General features: G+C 42.8%; 3 protein-coding genes across 3 annotated transcripts; all 3 read left to right on the forward strand.

Annotated features, from left to right (window-relative positions):
* The first annotated feature begins 110 nt into the window (after positions 1–110).
* On the forward strand, positions 111–6347 carry LOC138952844 (arylsulfatase B-like). The gene is made up of 4 exons (XM_070324574.1): positions 111–620; positions 2139–2287; positions 3626–3791; positions 4898–6347. The coding sequence occupies exons 1-4, from the start codon at positions 264–266 to the stop codon at positions 5696–5698; spliced, it is 1473 nt and encodes a 490-aa protein (XP_070180675.1). The 5' UTR covers positions 111–263; the 3' UTR covers positions 5699–6347.
* A 577-nt stretch (positions 6348–6924) lies between these two features.
* Positions 6925–11840, forward strand: LOC138952843 (arylsulfatase B-like). Its single transcript, XM_070324573.1, has 4 exons — positions 6925–7554; positions 8606–8754; positions 9686–9851; positions 10573–11840. Exons 1-4 carry the CDS (start codon positions 7192–7194, stop codon positions 11371–11373), a joined length of 1479 nt encoding a protein of 492 aa, XP_070180674.1. The 5' UTR covers positions 6925–7191; the 3' UTR covers positions 11374–11840.
* Positions 11841–12697: 857 nt separating this feature from the next.
* LOC138953063 (arylsulfatase B-like) lies at positions 12698–20571 on the forward strand. Its single transcript, XM_070324837.1, has 4 exons — positions 12698–13219; positions 14953–15101; positions 18436–18601; positions 19319–20571. Exons 1-4 carry the CDS (start codon positions 12857–12859, stop codon positions 20117–20119), a joined length of 1479 nt encoding a protein of 492 aa, XP_070180938.1. The 5' UTR covers positions 12698–12856; the 3' UTR covers positions 20120–20571.
* Positions 20572–21673: the final 1102 nt, after the last annotated feature.

The raw sequence follows: 21673 nt of genomic DNA on the forward strand, positions 1-21673 counted from the left end.
ACACTCACCCACACTAAAAACACACAAGAACAATAAGGAAAAAGAAGATAAATCGTGACTTTAAGAACATGTAACCCATTTGCCTTCAGATCAACCTTACTCCACCTTTCTACGCACTGACCCACTATCTGGAACAAACAGACGTAATCGGAAAAACCAGGTCAAGCAAAGATAACAAGCTTTAAGGACCATGAAGATAAAAGTTAAACTGGAACCCAGCGACTCTCCTAATTGAAGCCGCACTCCGCGCTTCGAGTTCAACCATGACAAGTGCTGCCGTTTCGGCAGCGTCGTTGCTGCTGCTGTTTGTCCTGCACTGCAGCAGCGACGTTGATGCAGCCCAGGGTCAAACCTCACAACCCAACATCGTCATCCTTCTCGCCGACGACCTCGGATGGAGCGATGTCGGGTGGAGAAACCAGTTCATGCCCACCCCGACTTTGGACAAGATGGCGAGGGAAGGGATGATTCTCAATCAGTCGTATGTCCAGCAGACGTGCTCCCCCTCTCGCGCTGCTCTCATGTCGGGTAGATACCCGCATCACCTGGGACTGCAGTACAACACTATCAAGTCTGGCTGGAATATTCATCTGCCAGACGACCAGCCTATTTTACCTGAGGTGGGTTTCTGATCGTTTCTTACAGCTTGCTAATGTTAACGTGACTCCTATATGATGAGAAATATTAGTTCTAAATAAACAATTTGAAGCAATTTTGTTTGACTTGACACAAAATTCATTTTTAAGAGAGAATAACAATGAGCCTTGCATCACTAGTATTCTTGTGTTGTGCCTACTGGTTGCAATATGGAATACGTAAATGGAATATATGAGAAAATGTTCATTATGTAAAATGTGCGTTCTGGTGTTAACACCCTCTACTTTAAGAACACCCCACCTGCTCGTCCTCATTTCCAAAGCTGCCAGTGATGGACCGCTATATCTTTCAAAAGTAAAAAATGAAGATTCAGACAAACGGACCAAAAAAGAAAAGAAAAGAAACGAAACAAGTCGCGTAAGGCGAAATTACAACATTTAGTCAAGCTGTCGAACTAACAGAATGAAACTGAACTCACTGCATTTTTACAGCAAGAGCGTATACTCGTAGCATCGTCAGTCCACCGCTTGATGCAATGGCAGTGAAATTGACAAGAAGAGCGGGGTAGTAGTTGCGCTGAGAAGGATAGCACGCTTTTCTTTATCTCTATTCTTTTTAACTTTCTGAGCGTGTTTTTAATCCAAACATATCACATCTATATGTTTTTGGAATCAGGAACCCACAAGGAATAAGATGAAATTGTTTTTAAATCAATTTCGGAAATTTTATTTTAATAATAATTTTTGTATTTTTAATTTTCAGAGCTTGTTTTTAATCCAAATATAACATATTTATATGTTTTTGGAATCAGAAAATGATGAAGAATACGATAAACGTAAATTTGGATCGTTTTAAAAACAATTTTTTATTTTACAATTTTCAGATTTTTAATGACCAAAGTCATTAATTAATTTTTAAGCCACCAAGCTGAAATGCAATACCGAAGTCCGGCCTTCGTCGAAGATTGCTGGGCCAAAATTTCAATCAATTTGATTGAAAAATGAGGAGTGCCGCCTCAACTTTTACAAAAAGCCGGATATGACGTCATCAAAGATATTTATCGAAAAAAAGAAAAAAACGTCCGGGGATATCATTCCCAGGAACTCTCACGTCAAATTTCATAAAGATCGGTCCAGTAGTTTGGTCTGAATCGCTCTTCACATACACACACACACACACACACAGACAGACACACATACACACACACACACACACACACATGCACCACGACCCTCGTCTCGATTCCCCCCTCTACGTTAAAACATTTAGTCAAAACTTGACTAAATGTAAAAAGAAGATAAAAGCAAACAAACAATCACAGTCTACAAATTTGACGTTTCTTTTTTTCCGGGTATACAGTGGAATACAAGAAATCCAAATTTAAGTTTTCTGCAATGTAATTGGTATGCATGATTTCTACAAGCATATGCCAAATGACTTCGAGAATGACGTTTCAAACTTACATCATAATTATGTTTCTGTCTCCAAATATTCAACATCACTGATAGTTTATATTCCTTTGTTTTTTTCTGTCCTGACAGGCCCTGAAAAAGCTTGGGTACGCTACCCACATGGTAGGCAAGTGGCACCTGGGTTTCTGTAACTGGCGCTACACACCAACCTACCGCGGGTTCCAGTCCTTCTACGGATATTACAACGCTGCAGAGGATTACTACACACATATGGCAAAGTAAAAAAAAAGAGTGTTTTCTGTGTCTGTCTGTCTGCCTACCTATTCTTTTGCACATGAGCACGTAAGCATGTGAATGTGCTCGTGTGCAGACATGTCTGTGGTGATTGCAAATGATCAAAAGCTACAAAGTTGCTTACTTCAAGAGTGACAGAATGATAAAATCCGGTTCACTGAATCAAGCTATTTTGCTGCGAAAGAACTAGCTTGGTAACTTGCTACAGCTAGATATTTTGTAACTTTCCTGTCATTCGTTTTTTATATTTAGTCAAGTTTTGACTAAATATTTTAACATCGAGGGGGAATCGAAACGAGGGTCGTGGTGTATGTGCGTGTGTGTGTCTGTGTGTCTGTGTGTCTGTGTGTGTGTGTGTGTGTGTGTAGAGCGATTCAGACTAAACTACTGGACCGATCTTTATGAAATTTGACATGAGAGTTCCTGGGTATGAAATCCCCGAACGTTTTTTTCATTTTTTTGATAAATGTCTTTGATGACGTCATATCCGGCTTTTCGTGAAAGTTGAGGCGGCACTGTCACGCCCTCATTTTTCAACCAAACTGGTTGAAATTTTGGTCGGGTAATGTTCGACGAAGCCCGGACTTCGGTATTGCATTTCAGCGTGGTGGCTTAAAAATTAATTAATGACTTTGGTCATTAAAAATCTGAAACTGATTGTAAAAAACAAATTTTTTTATAAAACGATCCAAATTTACGTTTATCTTATTCTTCATCATTTGCTGATTCCAAAAACATATAAATATGTTTTATTCGGATTAAAAACAAGCTCTGAAAATTAAATATATAAAAATTATTATCAAAATTAAATTTTCGAAATCAATTTAAAAACACTTTCATCTTATTCCTTGTCGGTTCCTGATTCCAAAAACATATAGATATGATATGTTTGGATTAAAAACACGCTCAGAAAGTTAAAACGAAGAGAGGTACAGAAAAGCGTGCTATCCTTCCCAGCGCAACTACTACCCCGCTCTTCTTGTCAATTTCACTGCCTATGCCGTGAGCGGTGGACTACGAGTATACGGTCTTGCTGCGTTGCATTGCGTTCAGTTTCATTCTGTGAGTTCGACAGCTACTTGACTAAATGTTGTATTTTCGCCTTACGCGACTTGTTTTATTTACGAACAGCCTGAGCCAGCCTCAGAACATCTTCATTTACCAACAACAGCTAGATAAGCTTCAGACAAATATTTTTTTGTTTCACCATTTAACTTTTTTTATTTTTTTATTATTCATTCATTTATTTATTTATGATTTGACCTATCTAAAAATACTAACTTATTTATTAATCTATGCATGTATTTATTTACTTATTGCAGCCATGGCTACGATTTCCGTGACAACGACCAGGTGGACAAGTCAGCGGTTGGTCTTTACTCCACAAACCTGTTCAATGACCGCGCCATCAGGATCATCAATGACCACAACACCTCACAGCCCCTCTTCCTCTACCTCGCCTATCAGGCCGTGCACGGACCGCTGCAGGTAGTGCCTTGGAATCCTCCCTTTTAAGACCTCAACAAATCTGAGAAAATCAGGTCTTAAAAAGGAGGGAGTCTTAAAAGCGGGGTTAATTTACAGAGCTTAAAGAACAGAAAATCTGAAAAAGCAAGGTCTTAAAAGGGGGGGTCTGAAATTGGGGGGGTCTTAAAAGGGGGTCTTACATTGGGGGGTCTTAAATTGGGGGGTCTTGAAAGGTGGGGTCTTAAAAGGTGGGGTCTTGAAAGGTGGGGTCTTAAATTGGGGGTCTTTAAAGGGGGGTCTTAAATTGGGGGTCTTTAAAGGGGGGTCTTAAATTGGGGGTCTTAAATGGGGGGGTCTTAAAAGGGGGGGTCTTAAAAGGGGGAGTCTTAAAAGGGGGGTTCCACAGTGCATTTTCCTCTTTTTTTCCATCAGCCTTTGTCACTGTGTATAATTGATTTCAATGAATGTATTCTTTTGTATTACTGTATTCCCCTGGAAATAAAATTCAGTGCAACCCACTTTTTCCAGTAGAATCACAGCTGCAGAGAGGACACTTTTTCTCTTCTTTCCGATAAGCCTTTTTCATCAGTGTAATTTCAAGAAATGTATTCTTTTATATGACTGCATTGCACCTGAAGCAAACTCAGTTTGAATCACTCTTCGAGTAGAAAGGCTCCCTTTTTTTTGTAGTTCACCAACTGTGCCTTTCAGGCTTTTCACATAATGTACCCATTTTCTTTAGTTTGTCGGCCAATTCCACCAGGCTGGTATATGTTCTTCAATCAATGAATTACTGTTAATAAGATATGTGTTCTGGCATGCCTCAGAAATTGTGTTTCTAAGAGGTCGTCTGAAGATGAATGGTTCTTTGCCGAGAAATAAAAGCTTGTTTTCTATACCTCTTCTTTGGCAATAGATATATTTCTTGAGGCCTAACGTATTGTAAAGGTACTATCTCTCGAATATTATGTTGAAAGACCATCATTCTGAAGCTAAAAGTCTGATCATTAATGATCAATCAATTTCGTTTTTACATGTTGTCCTCGAAAACCTTCATAAGAATTTCATACAGCTCAAGCCTGTTCTGCACTATCTAAGTTTCCAACATAATTTGTTTGTTTCTAAAGGCTCCCCAGGAGTACATCGACCGGCACTGCAAACACATCCCAGACAACAACCGCAAGATCAAGTGCGGTATGATCGCCGCGCTGGACGAGTCCGTGAAGAACGTGACTCACGCTCTGAAGCAGCGAGGTCTGATGGACAACACCTTCATCCTCTTCTCCTCGGACAACGGCGGGCCTGTCCGTGAGTACGCCAGCAACTATCCGCTGAGGGGATCCAAGATTACCCTCTGGGAGGGCGGCACCCGAGCGGCGGCTTTCGCGTATGCTCCCAGCTTCCTGCAGAAAACGAACTCGTCGTACGAAGAGCTGATCCACATCACAGACTGGTACCCCACGCTGGTGGAGGCGGCTGGCGGAGGCAGCTCCGTGGCCAACATTGACGGCGTCAGTCAGTGGAAGAACCTGCTGAGCGGAGGCCCCGGACCTCGCCAGGAGTTCATCTACAACATGGACGAGGTGCGCAACGACTCCGCCATCCGTCGCGGTCGCTACAAGCTCATCCAGGGCTACGCTCGCAATCCCAATGGCTGGTTCGTGCCGCCCGAGCTGGAGAAAGTGGTGAATCAAACCACGGTGGACTTCAATGGACACAAGGACAGTCCTCCCTACTCGCTCTACGACCTCCAGACCGATCCCGAAGAGAGGCACAACATCATTGACAGCCACCAGACGGTCTTCCACAATCTGATGGCTCGCCTGGACTCTTACAGACCGTCCCTCGTACCCACCAAACACTATGACCGTGTCAAGGCTTCTAGTCCGGACAATTTCAACGGTAACTGGTCACCGGGCTGGTGCTGAGTGCAGAAAGTACTGTTGATAATGATACTTGTCTTGTACTTATCTTGCTCTACGATATCCAGACCAATCGCAAGAAGAGGCACATCACTGACATGCACCAAAAAATCTTCCACTGGCTGAAAGCTCGTCTAGACAGAATCAACCAAACATTATGACCGTGTCAAAGCTTCCAATCCTGATAATTTGAATGGAAACCGTTCCCCTGGATGGTGTCAGGAGAGTGGAAAAAGAATGTTTGGTCGTTATATTCAATAGTCTACCTTTTGGTTATATTGTAGGCAGTGTGCCTTATTCATTCTGCATACCAGTTGTGCATAATTGTTGAAAAGAGATTTTGTAATGTCCGTCCGTCACAATCGAATGTTGTAAGGGATTTTGATGGCCAAACTGTCCAGTGGTTTGTATTACTTTCGTTTTGCCGGAGCAATATATTTTTTGGACAAAAGAAAAGAAGACTGTTTGAGTGTACAGAAGCGTGAATGCTATTATTTTAAGTGTTTCTGTATACAAATATACACCTGGTCATATTCTTACTGCATGCACACAGTACACACACACAACCAGATTAATGCATCACATTCACCACTATGCGAGTCGGAAGTAATAGTATGTTCATGCAAGCCAGATTCTCTCACTTTGTTCTTCTTCTTCAGCGTTCCAGAATTTGTCTGGTTACGTGTGAGCTCGTTTGCCCATTTGGGTTCCCCACACTATACTCTGGCCAGCATAGTCAGCTTCACTCCGCTTTCGTTGGGTAGGCATGCTGGATATTTTCGTGTTTCCATAACCCACCGAACTCTGACATGGATTACAGGATCTTTCCCGTGCGCACTTGGTCTTGTGCTTGCGTGTACACACGAAGGGGATTAAGTCACTAGCAGGTCTGCACATAAGTTGACCTGGGAGATCGAAAAAATCTCCACTCTTAACACACCAGGCGGCAGCGACCGGGATTCGAACTCACGACCTCCCGATTAGGAGGCCGACGTCTTACCACCACGCCACTGCGCCCGTCTCACTTTGTTGAAATATTTATAATGCTTTATATACCACAAAAATAACAGATCCCTTGTGTTCAATCAAGAAAGATCTGGATGTCCAGGAACATTTACATTCACTTGATCCGAATGTATAAATGCTTTCATATATTCTTCCTTTAAAACACACTATCACACTCATGTATAACACACAAGAGCAATAAGGAAAAAGAAGATAAATCGTGACTTTTAGTACATGTTAGTAACCCATTACGCACTGACCCACTGAAACCCCTGGAAAAAATCCAGCATGACATATAGGCCACAGAATAAAACCAGCTGATTGTGGATCTCAAACAAACAGCAATATCTGGCACAAACAGAGACGTAATCAGAAAACCAGGTCAAGCAAAGATTAAACAAAAAGCTGTAGCAGAACCAGAATCAAGATAAAAGTTAAACTGGAGCCTACTGATTGTCATTCTCAAAGCCGCACTCCGCGCTTCCAGTTCAACCATGACACGTGCAGTAGCTTCTGCAGCATTATTGCTGCTGCCGCTGCTATATGTCCTGCACTGCAGCAACAACGTTGACGCAGCCCAAGGTCAAACCTCACAACCCAACATCGTCATCCTTCTCGCCGACGACCTCGGGTGGAGCGATGTCGGGTGGAGAAACCCGTTCATGCCCACCCCGACTTTGGACAAGATGGCGAGGGAAGGGATGATTCTCAATCAGTCGTATGTCCAGCAGACGTGCTCCCCCTCTCGCGCTGCTCTCATGTCGGGTAGATACCCGCATCACCTGGGACTGCAGTACAACACTATCAAATCTGGCTGGAATATTCACCTGGCAGACGACCAGCCTATTTTACCTGAGGTGGGTTTCTGATCGTTTGTTACAGCTTGCTGATGTTGACGCAAGTCAGACAGCGTGAGAAATATTATTTTGTTCTAAATGTACAAATTGTAACCATTTTGCCCAACATGACTTTAAACATTTTTTTTAAAGAAAGGATAATACTGTAATGGGCCTTACATCACTGGTATTCACTTGTGTTGTGCCTACTGAGTGCAATATGGAAGTGTGTGTGTGATTGCGTCTATGAGCAGTGTACATTATTGATCGAGTGTTGGTTCCTTACAGCAGGGACCTATATTTAGAGGGGTTTAAGGTCAAAGGTCTGCCAAACCCGGCAAATGTGATAGGCAGCCTGGAGATCCCTAAGTACCTCTCCAAACGATAGTACTTTTCGGCTAGATTTTCAGTTTCAAGCTGTTAGGACAACTTCTTTAATTGTGTGTTTTTATGACGTTTTCTGGGGAAACTGAAAGGTAGCCTCGTCAGGGGACAACTGTTCAAACCCATATCCTCATTCTTTTCTTTCTCGATGGAGAATAATCATTTATTGATGACTATTGTAAGGTTCATAGTGCCTTTGACGGATTTTTTCCGTATGTTAAAGGTGCAAGTGTATGTGGGGAGTGTGTAGTTGTTTGTTCACCCCATGTCCTTATTGGTTTACAAATCCTAATCTGTGATATTCGTAATATGATTGCTCTGCTGTGAAACCCAACTCCTGTGATATGAGAGGGTAAATTTACATAGTGCAATATCATATTTGATTGTGATAGTCTTAAAGACGTTTGACCATATTCAGATTTTATCTGTAAATCTATTCAATTTAAAGATGACACGGGCAGCACTTTAGGTCAGTGTTATTGGAAATATGATAGGTGTGCCTGTGAATACATACGTGAACCTATGTTTTATGTTTTATGTCTTTTGTCCAATTGTTGTTATAATCATTTACAGGCAGCAGGGTGTGCCGAAGAACATTTTCCATTTTTATGTAATATTTTAATGGACAATAAAGTGCTGTTATTGTTATTGTTATTGTTATATTCCTTTATATTTTTCTGTCCTGCAGGCCCTGAAAAAGCTGGGGTACGCTACCCACATGGTAGGCAAGTGGCACCTGGGTTTCTGTAACTGGCGCTACACACCCACCTACCGCGGGTTCCAGTCCTTCTATGGATATTACAACGCTGCAGAAGATTACTACACACACATTGAAAAGTAAAACTTTTTTCTGTGTACATGTGTGATTATGCGTCTGTCCAACTTCCTATTCGTTTGCACATAAGCATATGAATGTGCCCGTGTGCAGGCATGTCTGATGACTACACATGATCAAAAGCTACGAACTTGCTTACCTCTTCAAGAGTGGACAAATTATACAATCCGGTTCAATGAAGAAGTTTATTTCACTGTGAAAGAACTTGCTGGGTAACTTGCTACGGCTAGGTAGCTTCAGGTATTTTGTAACTTTCCTGTAACTCTTTTTTTTACATTTGTTTAATAACAATCACTGAGTCAGCAAGCTCCAGACATTTTTTTTTTTTACCAACAGAAGCCAGCTAGCTTCTGACTTTCTATCAACATTGTATTTACGAACAGCCAGCTTCAGGACATCTTCATTTACCAACAACAGCCAGATACAAACAAACTCTTTATTTTGAAATCACTGTTTAAATTATTCATTTATTTACTTATTCATTTATTTGTCTATCAAAAGTACTTCCTCTTCAGTGTTCCAGAAATTCTGGTGACGTGGAGCTTGTTTGCCCATTTGGGTTCCCCACACTATACTCTGAGAGCATAGTCAGCTTCACTCCGCTTTTGTTGGGTGGGCATGCTGGGTATTTTCGTGTTTCCATAACCCACCGAACTCTGACATGGATTACAGGATCTTTTCCGTGCGCACTTGGTCTTGTGCTTGCGTGTACACACGAAGGGGATTAAGTCACTAGCAGGTCTGCACATAAGTTGACCTGGGAGATCCGAAAAATCTCCACTCTTAACCCACCAGGCGGCAGCGACCGGGATTCGAACTCACGACCTCCCGATTAGGAGGCCAACGTCTTATCACTGCGCCACTTCGCCCGTCGATCATCAAAAGTACTTACTTATTTATTCATTTATGCATTTGTTTATTTATTTATTGTAGCAATGGCTACGATTTCCGTGACAACGACCAGGTGGACAAGTCAGCGGTTGGTCTTTACTCCACAAACCTGTTCAATGACCGCGCCATCAGGATCATCAATGACCACAACACCTCACAGCCCCTCTTCCTATACCTCGCCTATCAGGCCGTGCACGGACCGCTGCAGGTAGTGCATTTTGTCTCTTCTTTTCATCAGCCTCTGTCACTATGTATAATTTCAATGAATGTATTTTTTTGGTATGACTATATTCCCCTGCAAATAAAATTAAGTGGAACCCACTTTTTCCTGTAGAATCACAGCAGCAGACAGTATACTTTTTCTCTCCTTTCCCGGCATAAGCCTATTTCACTCTGCGTAATTTCAAGAAATGGGCAGTTTTTTTCATACAATTGCATTGCACTGGAAACAAACTCAGTTTGAATCATTCTTTGAGTATAACAGCTCAATTTTTTAGGGGGAAGGGGGGGGGGGTGTAGTCCAGTAACTGTGCCTTTCAGGTTGTTCACGCAATGCCCTCATTATCTTTAGTCTGTGGACAATTCCATCAAGCTGTGAGATATTCTTCTAGCAATGAATTACTGTCAATAAACTATGCATATGTTTGTAAGAGGTCGTCCTAAGGTAAATGGTTCTTTGCCAAAGAAAAAAAATCTTTGTTTTCTGTACCTCTTCTTTGACCGTACATACATTTGTTGGGGCAGAACTAGCTGTAAAGGTACGATCCCTCAAATACTATGTTGCAAGACCATCATTCTGAAGCTAAAAAATCTGCTCATTAACGATAATTCAAATCTGTTTTTTTTAACTGTTCTCATAAACCATCACAACAATTTAATACAGCTCAAGAGCTGCACAGTCTAAGTTTCCGACGTCATTGTTTCTAAAGGCTCCCCAGGAGTACATCGACCGGCACTGCAAACACATCCCGGACAACAACCGCAAGATCAAGTGCGGGATGATCGCCGCGCTGGACGAGTCCGTGAAGAACGTGACTCACGCTCTGAAGCAGCGAGGTCTGATGGACAACACCTTCATCCTCTTCTCCTCTGACAACGGTGGGCCTGTCCATGAGTACGCCAGCAACTATCCGCTGAGAGGATCCAAGATCACTCTCTGGGAGGGCGGCACCCGAGCGGCGGCTTTTGCGTACGCGCCCAGCTTCCTGCAGAAAACGAACTCGTCGTACGAAGAGCTGATCCACATCACGGACTGGTACCCCACGCTGGTGGAGGCGGCTGGCGGAGGCAGCTCCGTGGCCAACATTGACGGCGTCAGTCAGTGGAAGAACCTGCTGAGCGGAGGCCCCGGACCCCGCCAGGAGTTCATCTACAACATGGACGAGGTGCGCAACGACTCCGCCATCCGCCGCGGTCGCTACAAGCTCATCCAGGGCTACGCTCGCAATCCCAACGGATGGTTCGTGCCACCCGAGCTGGAGAAAGCCTTGAATGAAACGACGGTGGACATTCATGGAGAGAAGAACAGTCCTCCCTACTCGCTCTACGACCTCGAGACCGATCCTGAGGAGAGGCACAACATCATTGACAGCCACCAGACGGTCTTTCACAATCTGAAGGCTCGCTTGGACTCTTACAGACCGTCCCTCGTACCCACCAAACACTATGACTATATCAGAGCTTCCAAGCCGGACAATTTCAATGGTAACTGGTCACCTGGCTGGTGCTGAGTGCAGAAAGTACTGTTGATAATTATACCTGTCTTGTACTTATCTTGCTCTACGATATCCAGACCAATCGCAAGAAGAGCCACATCACTGACATGCACCAAAAATCTTCCACTGGCTGAAAGCTCGTCCAGACAGAATCAACCAAACATATGACCGTGCCAAGGCTTCCAATCCTGATAATTTGAATGGAAACCGTTCCCCTGGATGGTGCCAGGAGAGTGGGAAAAGAATCTTTGGTCGTTATATTCAATAGTCTACCTTTTGGTTATATTGTAGCCAGTGTGCCTTATTCATTCTGCATACCAGTTGTGCATAATTGTTGAAAAGAGATTTTGTAATGTCCGTCCGTCACAATCGAATGTTGTAAGAGATTTTGATGGCCAAACTGCCCTGTGGTCTGTATTACTTTCGTTTTGCCGGAGCAATATATTTTTTGGACAAAAGAAAAGAAGACTGTTTGAGTGTACAGAAGCGTGAATGCTATTATTTTAAGTGTTTCTGTATACAAATATACACCTGGTCATATTCTTACTGCACGCACACAGTACACACACAACCAGATTAATGCATCACATTCACCACTATGCGAGTAATAGTATGTTCATGCAAGCCAGATTCTCTCACTTTGTTCTTCTTCTTCAGCGTTCCAGAATTTGTCTGGTTACGTGTGAGCTCGTTTGCCCATTTGGGTTTCCCACACTATACTCTGAGAGCATAGTCAGCTTCACTCCGCTTTCGTTGGGTAGGCATGCTGGATATTTTCGTGTTTCCATAACCCACCGAACTCTGACATGGATTACAGGATCTTTCCCGTGCGCACTTGGTCTTGTGCTTGCGTGTACACACGAAGGGGATTAAGTCACTAGCAGGTCTGCACATAAGTTGACCTGGGAGATCGAAAAAATCTCCACTCTTAACACACCAGGCGGCAGCGACCGGGATTCGAACTCACGACCTCCCGATTAGGAGGCCGACGTCTTACCACCACGCCACTGCGCCCGTCTCACTTTGTTGAAATATTTATAATGCTTTATATACCACAAAAATAACAGATCCCTCGTGTTCAATCAAGAAAGATCTGGATGTCCAGGAACATTTACATTCACTTGATCCGAATGTATAAATGCTTTCATATATTCTTCCTTTAAACACACTATCACACTCATGTATAACACACAAGAGCAATAAGGAAAACGAAGATAAATCGTGACTTTTAGTACATGTTAGTAACCCATTACGCACTGACCCACTGAAACCCCTGGAAAAAATGATCCAGCATGACATATAGGCCACAGAATAAAACCAGCTGATTGTGGATCTCAAACAAACAGCAATATCTGGCACAAACAGAGACGTAATCAGAAAACCAGGTCAAGCAAAGATTAAACAAAAAGCTGTAGCAGAACCAGAATCAAGATAAAAGTTAAACTGGAGCCTACTGATTGTCATTCTCAAAGCCGCACTCCGCGCTTCAAGTTGAACCATGACACGTGCAGTAGCTTCTGCAGCATTATTGCTGCTGCCGCTGCTGTATGTCCTGCACTGCAGCAACAACGTTGACGCAGCCCAAGGTCAAACCTCACAACCCAACATCGTCATCCTTCTCGCCGACGACCTCGGGTGGAGCGATGTCGGGTGGAGAAACCCGTTCATGCCCACCCCGACTTTGGACAAGATGGCGAGGGAAGGGATGATTCTCAACCAGTCGTATGTCCAGCAGACGTGCTCCCCCTCTCGCGCTGCTCTCATGTCGGGTAGATACCCGCATCACCTGGGACTGCAGTACAACACTATCAGGTCTGGCTGGAATATTCACCTGGCAGACGACCAGCCTATTTTACCTGAGGTGGGTTTCTGATCGTTTCTTCACTCTTCAGTACAGCTTGCTGAGAGAAATATTTGTTCTAAATGTAAAAATTGTAACCATTTTGCCCAACATGACTTTAAACATTTTTTTTTTAAGAAAGGATAATACTGTAATGGGCCTTACATCACTGGTATTCACTTGTGTTGTGCCTACTGAGTGCAATATGGAAGTGTGTGTGTGATTGCGTCTATGAGCAGTGTACATTATTGATCGAGTGTTGGTTCCTTGCAGCAGGGGTTAGAGGGGTTTAAGAGGGGTTTAAGGTCAAAGGTCTGCCAAACCCGGCAAATGTGATAGGCAGCCTAGAGATCCCTAAGTACCTCTCCAAACGATAGTACTTTTCGGCTAGATTTTCAGTTTCAAGCTGTTAGGACAACTTCTTTAATTGTGTGTTTTTATGAGGTTTTCTGGGGAAACTGAAAGGTAGCCTCGTCAGGGAACAACTGTTCAAACCCATATCCTCATTCTTTTCTTTCTCGATGGAGAATAATCATTTATTGATGACTATTTTAAGGTTCATAGTGCCTTTGACGGATTTTTTCCGTATGTTAAAGGTGCAAGTGTATGTGGGGAGTGTGGTAGTTGTTTGTTCAACCCATATCCTCATTCTTTTCTTTCTCGATGGAGAATAATCATTTATTGATGACTATTATAAAGTTCATAGTGCCTTTAACGGATTTTTTCCGTATGTTAAAGGTGCAAGTGTATGTGGGGAGTGTGTAGTTGTTTGTTCAACCCATGTCCTTATTGGTTTACAAATCCTAATCTGTGATATTCGTAATATGATTGCTCTGCTGTGAAACCCAACTCCTGTGATATGAGAGGGTAAATTTACATAGTGCAATATCATATTTGATTGTGATAGTCTTAAAGACGTTTGACCATATTCAGATTTTATCTGTAAATCTATTCAATTTAAAGATGACACGGGCAGCACTTTAGGTCAGTGTTATTGGAAATATGATAGCTGTGCTTGTTAATACATACGTGAACCTATGTTTTATGTTTTATGTGTGCTGTCCTTTTGTCCAATTGTTGTTATAATCATTTACAGGCAGCAGGGTGTGCCGAAGAACATTTTCCATTTTTGAGTCACTTGAGAAAAAGTGACTCTATGTAATCGGTCAGTGTTAGTCTGTCCGGCCGGCCGTCCGGCCGTCCGTAGACACCACCTTAACGTTGGACTTTTCTCGGAAACTATCAAAGCGATCGGGCTCATATTTTGTTTAGTCGTGACCTCCAATGACCTCTACACTTTAACGATGGTTTCGTTGACCTTTGACCTTTTTCAAGGTCACAGGTCAGCGTCAAAGGAAAAATTAGACATTTTATATCTTTGACAAAGTTCATCGGATGTGATTGAAACTTTGTAGGATTATTCTTTACATCAAAGTATTTACATCTGTAGCCTTTTACGAACGTTATCAGAAAAACAAGGGAGATAACTAGCCTTTTCTGTTCGGCAACACACAACTTAACGTTGGGCTTTTCTCGGAAACTATAAAAGTGACCGGGCTCAAATTTTATGTGAACGTGACTCATTGTGTTGTGAATAGCAATTTCTTCCTGTCCATCTGATGCCTCATATAATATTCAGAACTGCGAAAGTGACTCGATCGAGCGTTTGCTCTTCTTGTTATGTAATATTTTAATGGACAATAAAGTGCTGTTATTGTTATTGTTATATTCCTTTATATTTTTCTGTCCTGCAGGCCCTGAAAAAGCTGGGGTACGCTACCCACATGGTAGGCAAGTGGCACCTGGGTTTTTGTAACTGGCGCTACACACCCACCTACCGCGGGTTCCAGTCCTTCTATGGATATTACAACGCTGCAGAAGATTACTACACACACATTGAAAAGTAAAACTTTTTTTCTGTGTACATGTGTGATTATGGGTCTGTCCAACTTCCTATTCGTTTGCACATAAGCATATGAATGTGCCCGTGTGCAGGCATGTCTGATGACTACACATGATCAAAAGCTACGAACTTGCTTACCTCTTCAAGAGTGGACAAATTATACAATCCGGTTCAATGAAGAAGTTTATTTCACTGTGAAAGAACTTGCTGGGTAACTTGCTACGGCTAGGTAGCTTCAGGTATTTTGTAACTTTCCTGTAACTCTTTTTTTTTACATTTGTTTAATAACAATCACTGAGTCAGCAAGCTCCAGACATTTTTTTTTTTTTACCAACAGAAGCCAGCTAGCTTCTGACTTTCTATCAACATTGTATTTACGAACAGCCAGCTTCAGGGCATCTTCATTTAATAATAATAATAATAATAAGAACATTTATATAGCGCTAAATCAAAAACTTTCGTTAAAAAGGCTTGCTCTAAGCGCTTGACATCTAAACTAAAACGTCATTCACACTCTTTACAATGATGTACAAGAACTTCATGTCACACTCTTTCATTCAGTATAGCACCATTCACACAGTTGTTATTCTGTACAAGACAATAAGTTAGTCTAACATTTAGAATGTTCATAAGATGAAAACAAGAGAAAACCAGACTGATTAAAACAACTGCTTAGTGCTAACAAAGCATGAATCTTAATGATAACGTAATACATGTTTAACTGTTAAGACCATAAAAAACCTATATGCTAAAATAACTTCGAACTTTTAAGAACTTCTTATAAGATACACAGCACCTCTAGATAAACACCAGAATGATAAAACAAAAGGCAACTCGTTAAAACTATTAAATGCATCAATGTCTAAAACACGAAAGACTCAAATATAAGATACACAATTCTCTAAAATTGTTTATTAAAACTGAAACCGACCTGCTCAAAGTAAACCATACCCACCCCCTCCCTACCCACCCCCAACCCTCCTCCTACACTAAATACTAATTATTTCTACTCTTAACTTCCCAACTACACGTTATCCATAAACTATGCACAGGAACATGTGTGTCAGCATTATGTGGCACCGACATGACTTGTGCATATCTAGCCTACAGCTAAGGGTTAAAGTTAAAGGACTACTGCAGTGAAAAATTATATTTATAATAATTTAAAACAAAAGACAAAAATAACAAGCTGAATAGAGATGGAACCGTTACAGAACAGGATGGCAAAATGTTGCGACTTTAGGAGTTGTGTTTCAGGAAGAGGTGAGTTTTGAGTGCTCGCTTGAATGACTGTACTGACTGAGAGTGGCGAATGTGAGAGGGGAGAGAGTTCCATTGAGTAGATGCGCAAAATGCAAAAGTGCGTTGTCCATATGCTTTTGATTTTGTGTGTGGGATGACTAGGGTGCGGCTATCAGAAGAGGAGCGGAGTTGTCTAGCAGGAGTGTATACAGTGAGAAGTTCAGAGAAATAAGCAGGAGACGAGGCAGAGAAGAAGTGAAAGCAGAGAGTGGACAGTTTGTATTCAATGCGGGCTTGGATGGGTAACCAGTGGAGTGTGCGGCGAAGTGGTGTGACATGATTTTTTTTCGTGCTTTGAGGATCAGGCGTGCTGCAGAATTTTGAACTTTCTGTAGTTTGTGCAGGAGGTAGAGTGGACAGCCAGAGAGAAGAGAGTTACAGTAGTCAAGTTTAGAAAGAACAAGAGAGCAGACTAGAGTGTTTGTAGTTTGAACGGACAGAGTATGGCGGATGGTTGCGATCTTGCGGAGTTCAAAGTATGCGGACCTACAGATGTTGGAGATGTGCTTGTTGAGTGTCATGTCTGAGGAGATGGTGAAGCCGAGGTTTCTAGCTGAAGAAGAGAAAGAGATGTCGGTATTGCCTACTTGGACAGACGAAGGTTGAGAATTTGGGAACTTAGTGGACTTTTTCATGCACAGAAGTGCCTCTGTCTTATCATCATTTAGTTTTAACTTATTTTCTACCATCCATGACTTAACATCTAAGATACAGGTCTGAATGGTCTGGATGGCGGCATGTGTCTCAGCGGGGGAACTAGGCTTATACAACTGGGTATCATCAGCAAAAGACTGGTTTGAAACGGACTGATTTTGAATGAGGGCAGACAAGGGTTTGGTATACATAATGAAGAGGACGGGGCCAAGTACAGAGCCTTAAGGGACACCGAAAACAAGGGGGGCTGGGGCTGATCTCTGGCCATCGACAAGCACAGCCTGAGTTCTGTCCGTAAGGTAGGACTCAAACCATGCCAGCGCTGGACCAGAGATGCCATACAAGGTCTGGAGCCTGCTCAGCAGTGTGACATGATCTATTGTGTCAAACGCTGCCGAGAGGTCCAGTAGGGTGAGCACAGACACATCACCACCATCCAGAGCAGACAGAATGTCGTTGGTCACCTTGAGCAGGGCAGTCTCAGTACAGTGAGAAGGACGGTATGCTGACTGAGAATGCGAGATCAGATCATGAGTGTTCAAATACACTAACAGCTGCTTTAAAACTACTTTCTCAATGATCTTTGACAAAAATGAAAGGTTAGAAACAGGGCGGTAGTTCTTTAAGACATTTACATCGAGATTGGATTTCTTAAGGAGCGGTTTCACAAGTGCAGTTTTGAACAATGATGGAAAAACACCAGACAACAGGCTATCATTAACAATCTGGGTGAGAACAGGCAACAGAAGATCAAGGTTTTCAACAAGTAATGGTGTGGGCAATGCATCAAGTGGACAAGTTGTAGGTTTGGATTTCAAAATAATCTCTCTAAGGTCCTTCTCACTGACTTTCCAACAACAGCCAGATACAAACAAACTCTTTATTTTTAAATCACTGTTTAAATTATTCATTTATTTACTTATTCATTTATTTGTCTATCAAAAGTACTTCCTCTTCAGCGTTCCAGAAATTCTGGTGACGTGTGAGCTTGTTTGCCCATTTGGGTTCCCCACACTATACTCTGAGAGCATAGTCAGCTTCACTCCGCTTTTGTTGGGTGGGCATGCTGGGTATTTTCGTGTTTCCATAACCCACCGAACTCTGACATGGATTACAGGATCTTTTCCGTGCGCACTTGGTCTTGTGCTTGCGTGTACACACGAAGGGGATTAAGTCACTAGCAGGTCTGCACATAAGTTGACCTGGGAGATCCGAAAAATCTCCACTCTTAACCCACCAGGCGGCAGCGACCGGGATTCGAACTCACGACCTCCCGATTAGGAGGCCAACGTCTTATCACTGCGCCACTTCGCCCGTCGATCATCAAAAGTACTTACTTATTTATTCATTTATGCATTTGTTTATTTATTTATTGTAGCAATGGCTACGATTTCCGTGACAACGACCAGGTGGACAAGTCAGCGGTTGGTCTTTACTCCACAAACCTGTTCAATGACCGCGCCATCAGGATCATCAATGACCACAACACCTCACAGCCCCTCTTCCTCTACCTCGCCTATCAGGCCGTGCACGGACCGCTGCAGGTAGTGCATTTTATCTCTTCTTTTCATCAGCCTATGTCACTATGTATAATTTCAATGAATGTATTTTTTTGGTATGACTATATTCCCCTGCAAATAAAATTAAGTGCAACCCACTTTTTCCTGTAGAATCACAGCAGCAGACAGTATACTTTTTCTCTCCTTTCCCGGCATAAGCCTATTTCACTCTGCGTAATTTCAAGAAATGGTTTTTTTCATACAATTGCATTGCACTGGAAACAAACTCAGTTTGAATCATTCTTTGAGTATAACAGCTCAATTTTTTAGGGGGAAGGGGGGGGGGGGTGTAGTCCAGTAACTGTGCCTTTCAGGTTGTTCACGCAATGCCCTCATTATCTTTAGTCTGTGGACAATTCCATCAAGCTGTGAGATATTCTTCCAGCAATGAATTACTGTCAATAAACTATGCATATGTTTGTAAGAGGTCGTCCTAAGGTAAATGGTTCTTTGCCAAAGAAAAAAAATCTTTGTTTTCTGTACCTCTTCTTTGACCGTACATACATTTGTTGGGGCAGAACTAGCTGTAAAGGTACGATCCCTCAAATACTATGTTGCAAGACCATCATTCTGAAGCTAAAAAATCTGCTCATTAACGATAATTCAAATCTGTTTTTTTAACTGTTCTCATAAACCATCACAACAATTTAATACAGCTCAAGAGCTGCACAGTCTAAGTTTCCGACGTCATTGTTTCTAAAGGCTCCCCAGGAGTACATCGACCGGCACTGCAAACACATCCCGGACAACAACCGCAAGATCAAGTGCGGGATGATCGCCGCGCTGGACGAGTCCGTGAAGAACGTGACTCACGCTCTGAAGCAGCGAGGTCTGATGGACAACACCTTCATCCTCTTCTCCTCTGACAACGGTGGGCCTGTCCATGAGTACGCCAGCAACTATCCGCTGAGAGGATCCAAGATCACTCTCTGGGAGGGCGGCACCCGAGCGGCGGCTTTTGCGTACGCGCCCAGCTTCCTGCAGAAAACGAACTCGTCGTACGAAGAGCTGATCCACATCACGGACTGGTACCCCACGCTGGTGGAGGCGGCTGGCGGAGGCAGCTCCGTGGCCAACATTGACGGCGTCAGTCAGTGGAAGAACCTGCTGAGCGGAGGCCCCGGACCCCGCCAGGAGTTCATCTACAACATGGACGAGGTGCGCAACGACTCCGCCATCCGCCGCGGTCGCTACAAGCTCATCCAGGGCTACGCTCGCAATCCCAACGGATGGTTCGTGCCGCCCGAGCTGGAGAAAGCCTTGAATGAAACGACGGTGGACATTCATGGAGAGAAGAACAGTCCTCCCTACTCGCTCTACGACCTCGAGACCGATCCTGAGGAGAGGCACAACATCATTGACAGCCACCAGACGGTCTTTCACAATCTGAAGGCTCGCTTGGACTCTTACAGACCGTCCCTCGTACCCACCAAACACTATGACTATATCAGAGCTTCCAAGCCGGACAATTTCAATGGTAACTGGTCACCCGGCTGGTGCTAAGTGCAGATAGTACTGTTGATAATTATACCTGTCTTGTACTTATCTTGCTCTACGATATCCAGACCAATCGCAAGAAGAGGCACATCACTGACATGCACCAAAAAATCTTCCACCGGCTGAAAGCTCGTCCAGACAGAATCAACCAAACATATGACCGTGTCAAGGCTTCCAATCCTGATAATTTGAATGGAAACCGTTCCCCTGGATGGTGCCAGGAGAGTGGAAAAAGAATCTTTGGTCGTTATATTCAATAGTCTACCTTTTGGTTATATTGTAGCCAGTGTGCCTTATTCATTCTGCATACCAGTTGTGCATAATTGTTGAAAAGAGATTTTGTAATGTCCGTCCGTCACAATCGAATGTTGTAAGGGATTTTGATGGCCAAACTGCCCTGTGGTCTGTATTACTTTCGTTTTGCCGGAGCAATATATTTTTTGGACAAAAGAAAAGAAGACTGTTTGAGTGTACAGAAGCGTGAATGCTATTATTTTAAGTGTTTCTGTATACAAATATACACCTGGTCATATTCTTACTGCATGCACACAGTACACACACACAACCAGATTAATGCATCACATTCACCACTATGCGAGTCGGAAGTAATAGTATCATTCATGCAAGCCAGATTCTCTCACTTTGTTCTTCTTCTTCAGCGTTCCAGAATTTGTCTGGTTACGTGTGAGCTCGTTTGCCCATTTGGGTTCCCCACACTATACTCTGAGAGCATAGTCAGCTTCACTCCGCTTTCGTTGGGTAGGCATGCTGGATATTTTCGTGTTTCCATAACCCACCGAACTCTGACATGGATTACAGGATCTTTCCCGTGCGCACTTGGTCTTGTGCTTGCGTGTTCACACGAAGGGGATTAAGTCACTAGCAGGTCTGCACATAAGTTGACCTGGGAGATCGGAAAAATCTCCACTCTTAACCCGGCCACCAGGCGGCAGCGACCGGGATTCGAACTCACGACCTCCCGATTAGGAGGCCGACGTCTTACCACCACGCCACTGCGCCCGTCTCACTTTGTAGAATTATTTATAATGCTTTATATAGCACAAAAATACCAGATCCCTTGTGTTCAATCAAGAAAGATCTGGATGTCCAGGACATTTACATTCACTTGATCCGAATGTATAAATGCTTTCATATATTCTTCCTTTAAACACACTATCACACTCATGTATAACACACAAGAGCAATAAGGAAAAAGAAGATAAATCGTGATTTTTAGTACATGTAACCCATTTGCCCTCAGATCACGCACTGAAAGCCCTGGAAAAAATCCAGCATGATATAGGCCACAGAATAAAACCAGCTGATTGTGGATCTCAAACAAACAGCAATATCTGGCACAGAGACGTAAGGCAAAAACAAAAAAAAATAGGTGTGGTTACGGTAACATAGCCAAAAAAAATAGGGTAGGAAGGTAGACAATCACTTTTTTTTTTTTAAACTTTTTTTTCTAAAGTGTACAAATTAAACCTACTTGACAGGGAAATAAGTGTGCGACTCGGGCACTTTCGCTTTCATTGCGTTTTCTGCACTCGTTTTCTT

The sequence above is a fragment of the Littorina saxatilis genome, linkage group LG17, assembly GCF_037325665.1.
Source record: "Littorina saxatilis isolate snail1 linkage group LG17, US_GU_Lsax_2.0, whole genome shotgun sequence".
NCBI lineage: Eukaryota > Metazoa > Mollusca > Gastropoda > Littorinimorpha > Littorinidae > Littorina > Littorina saxatilis.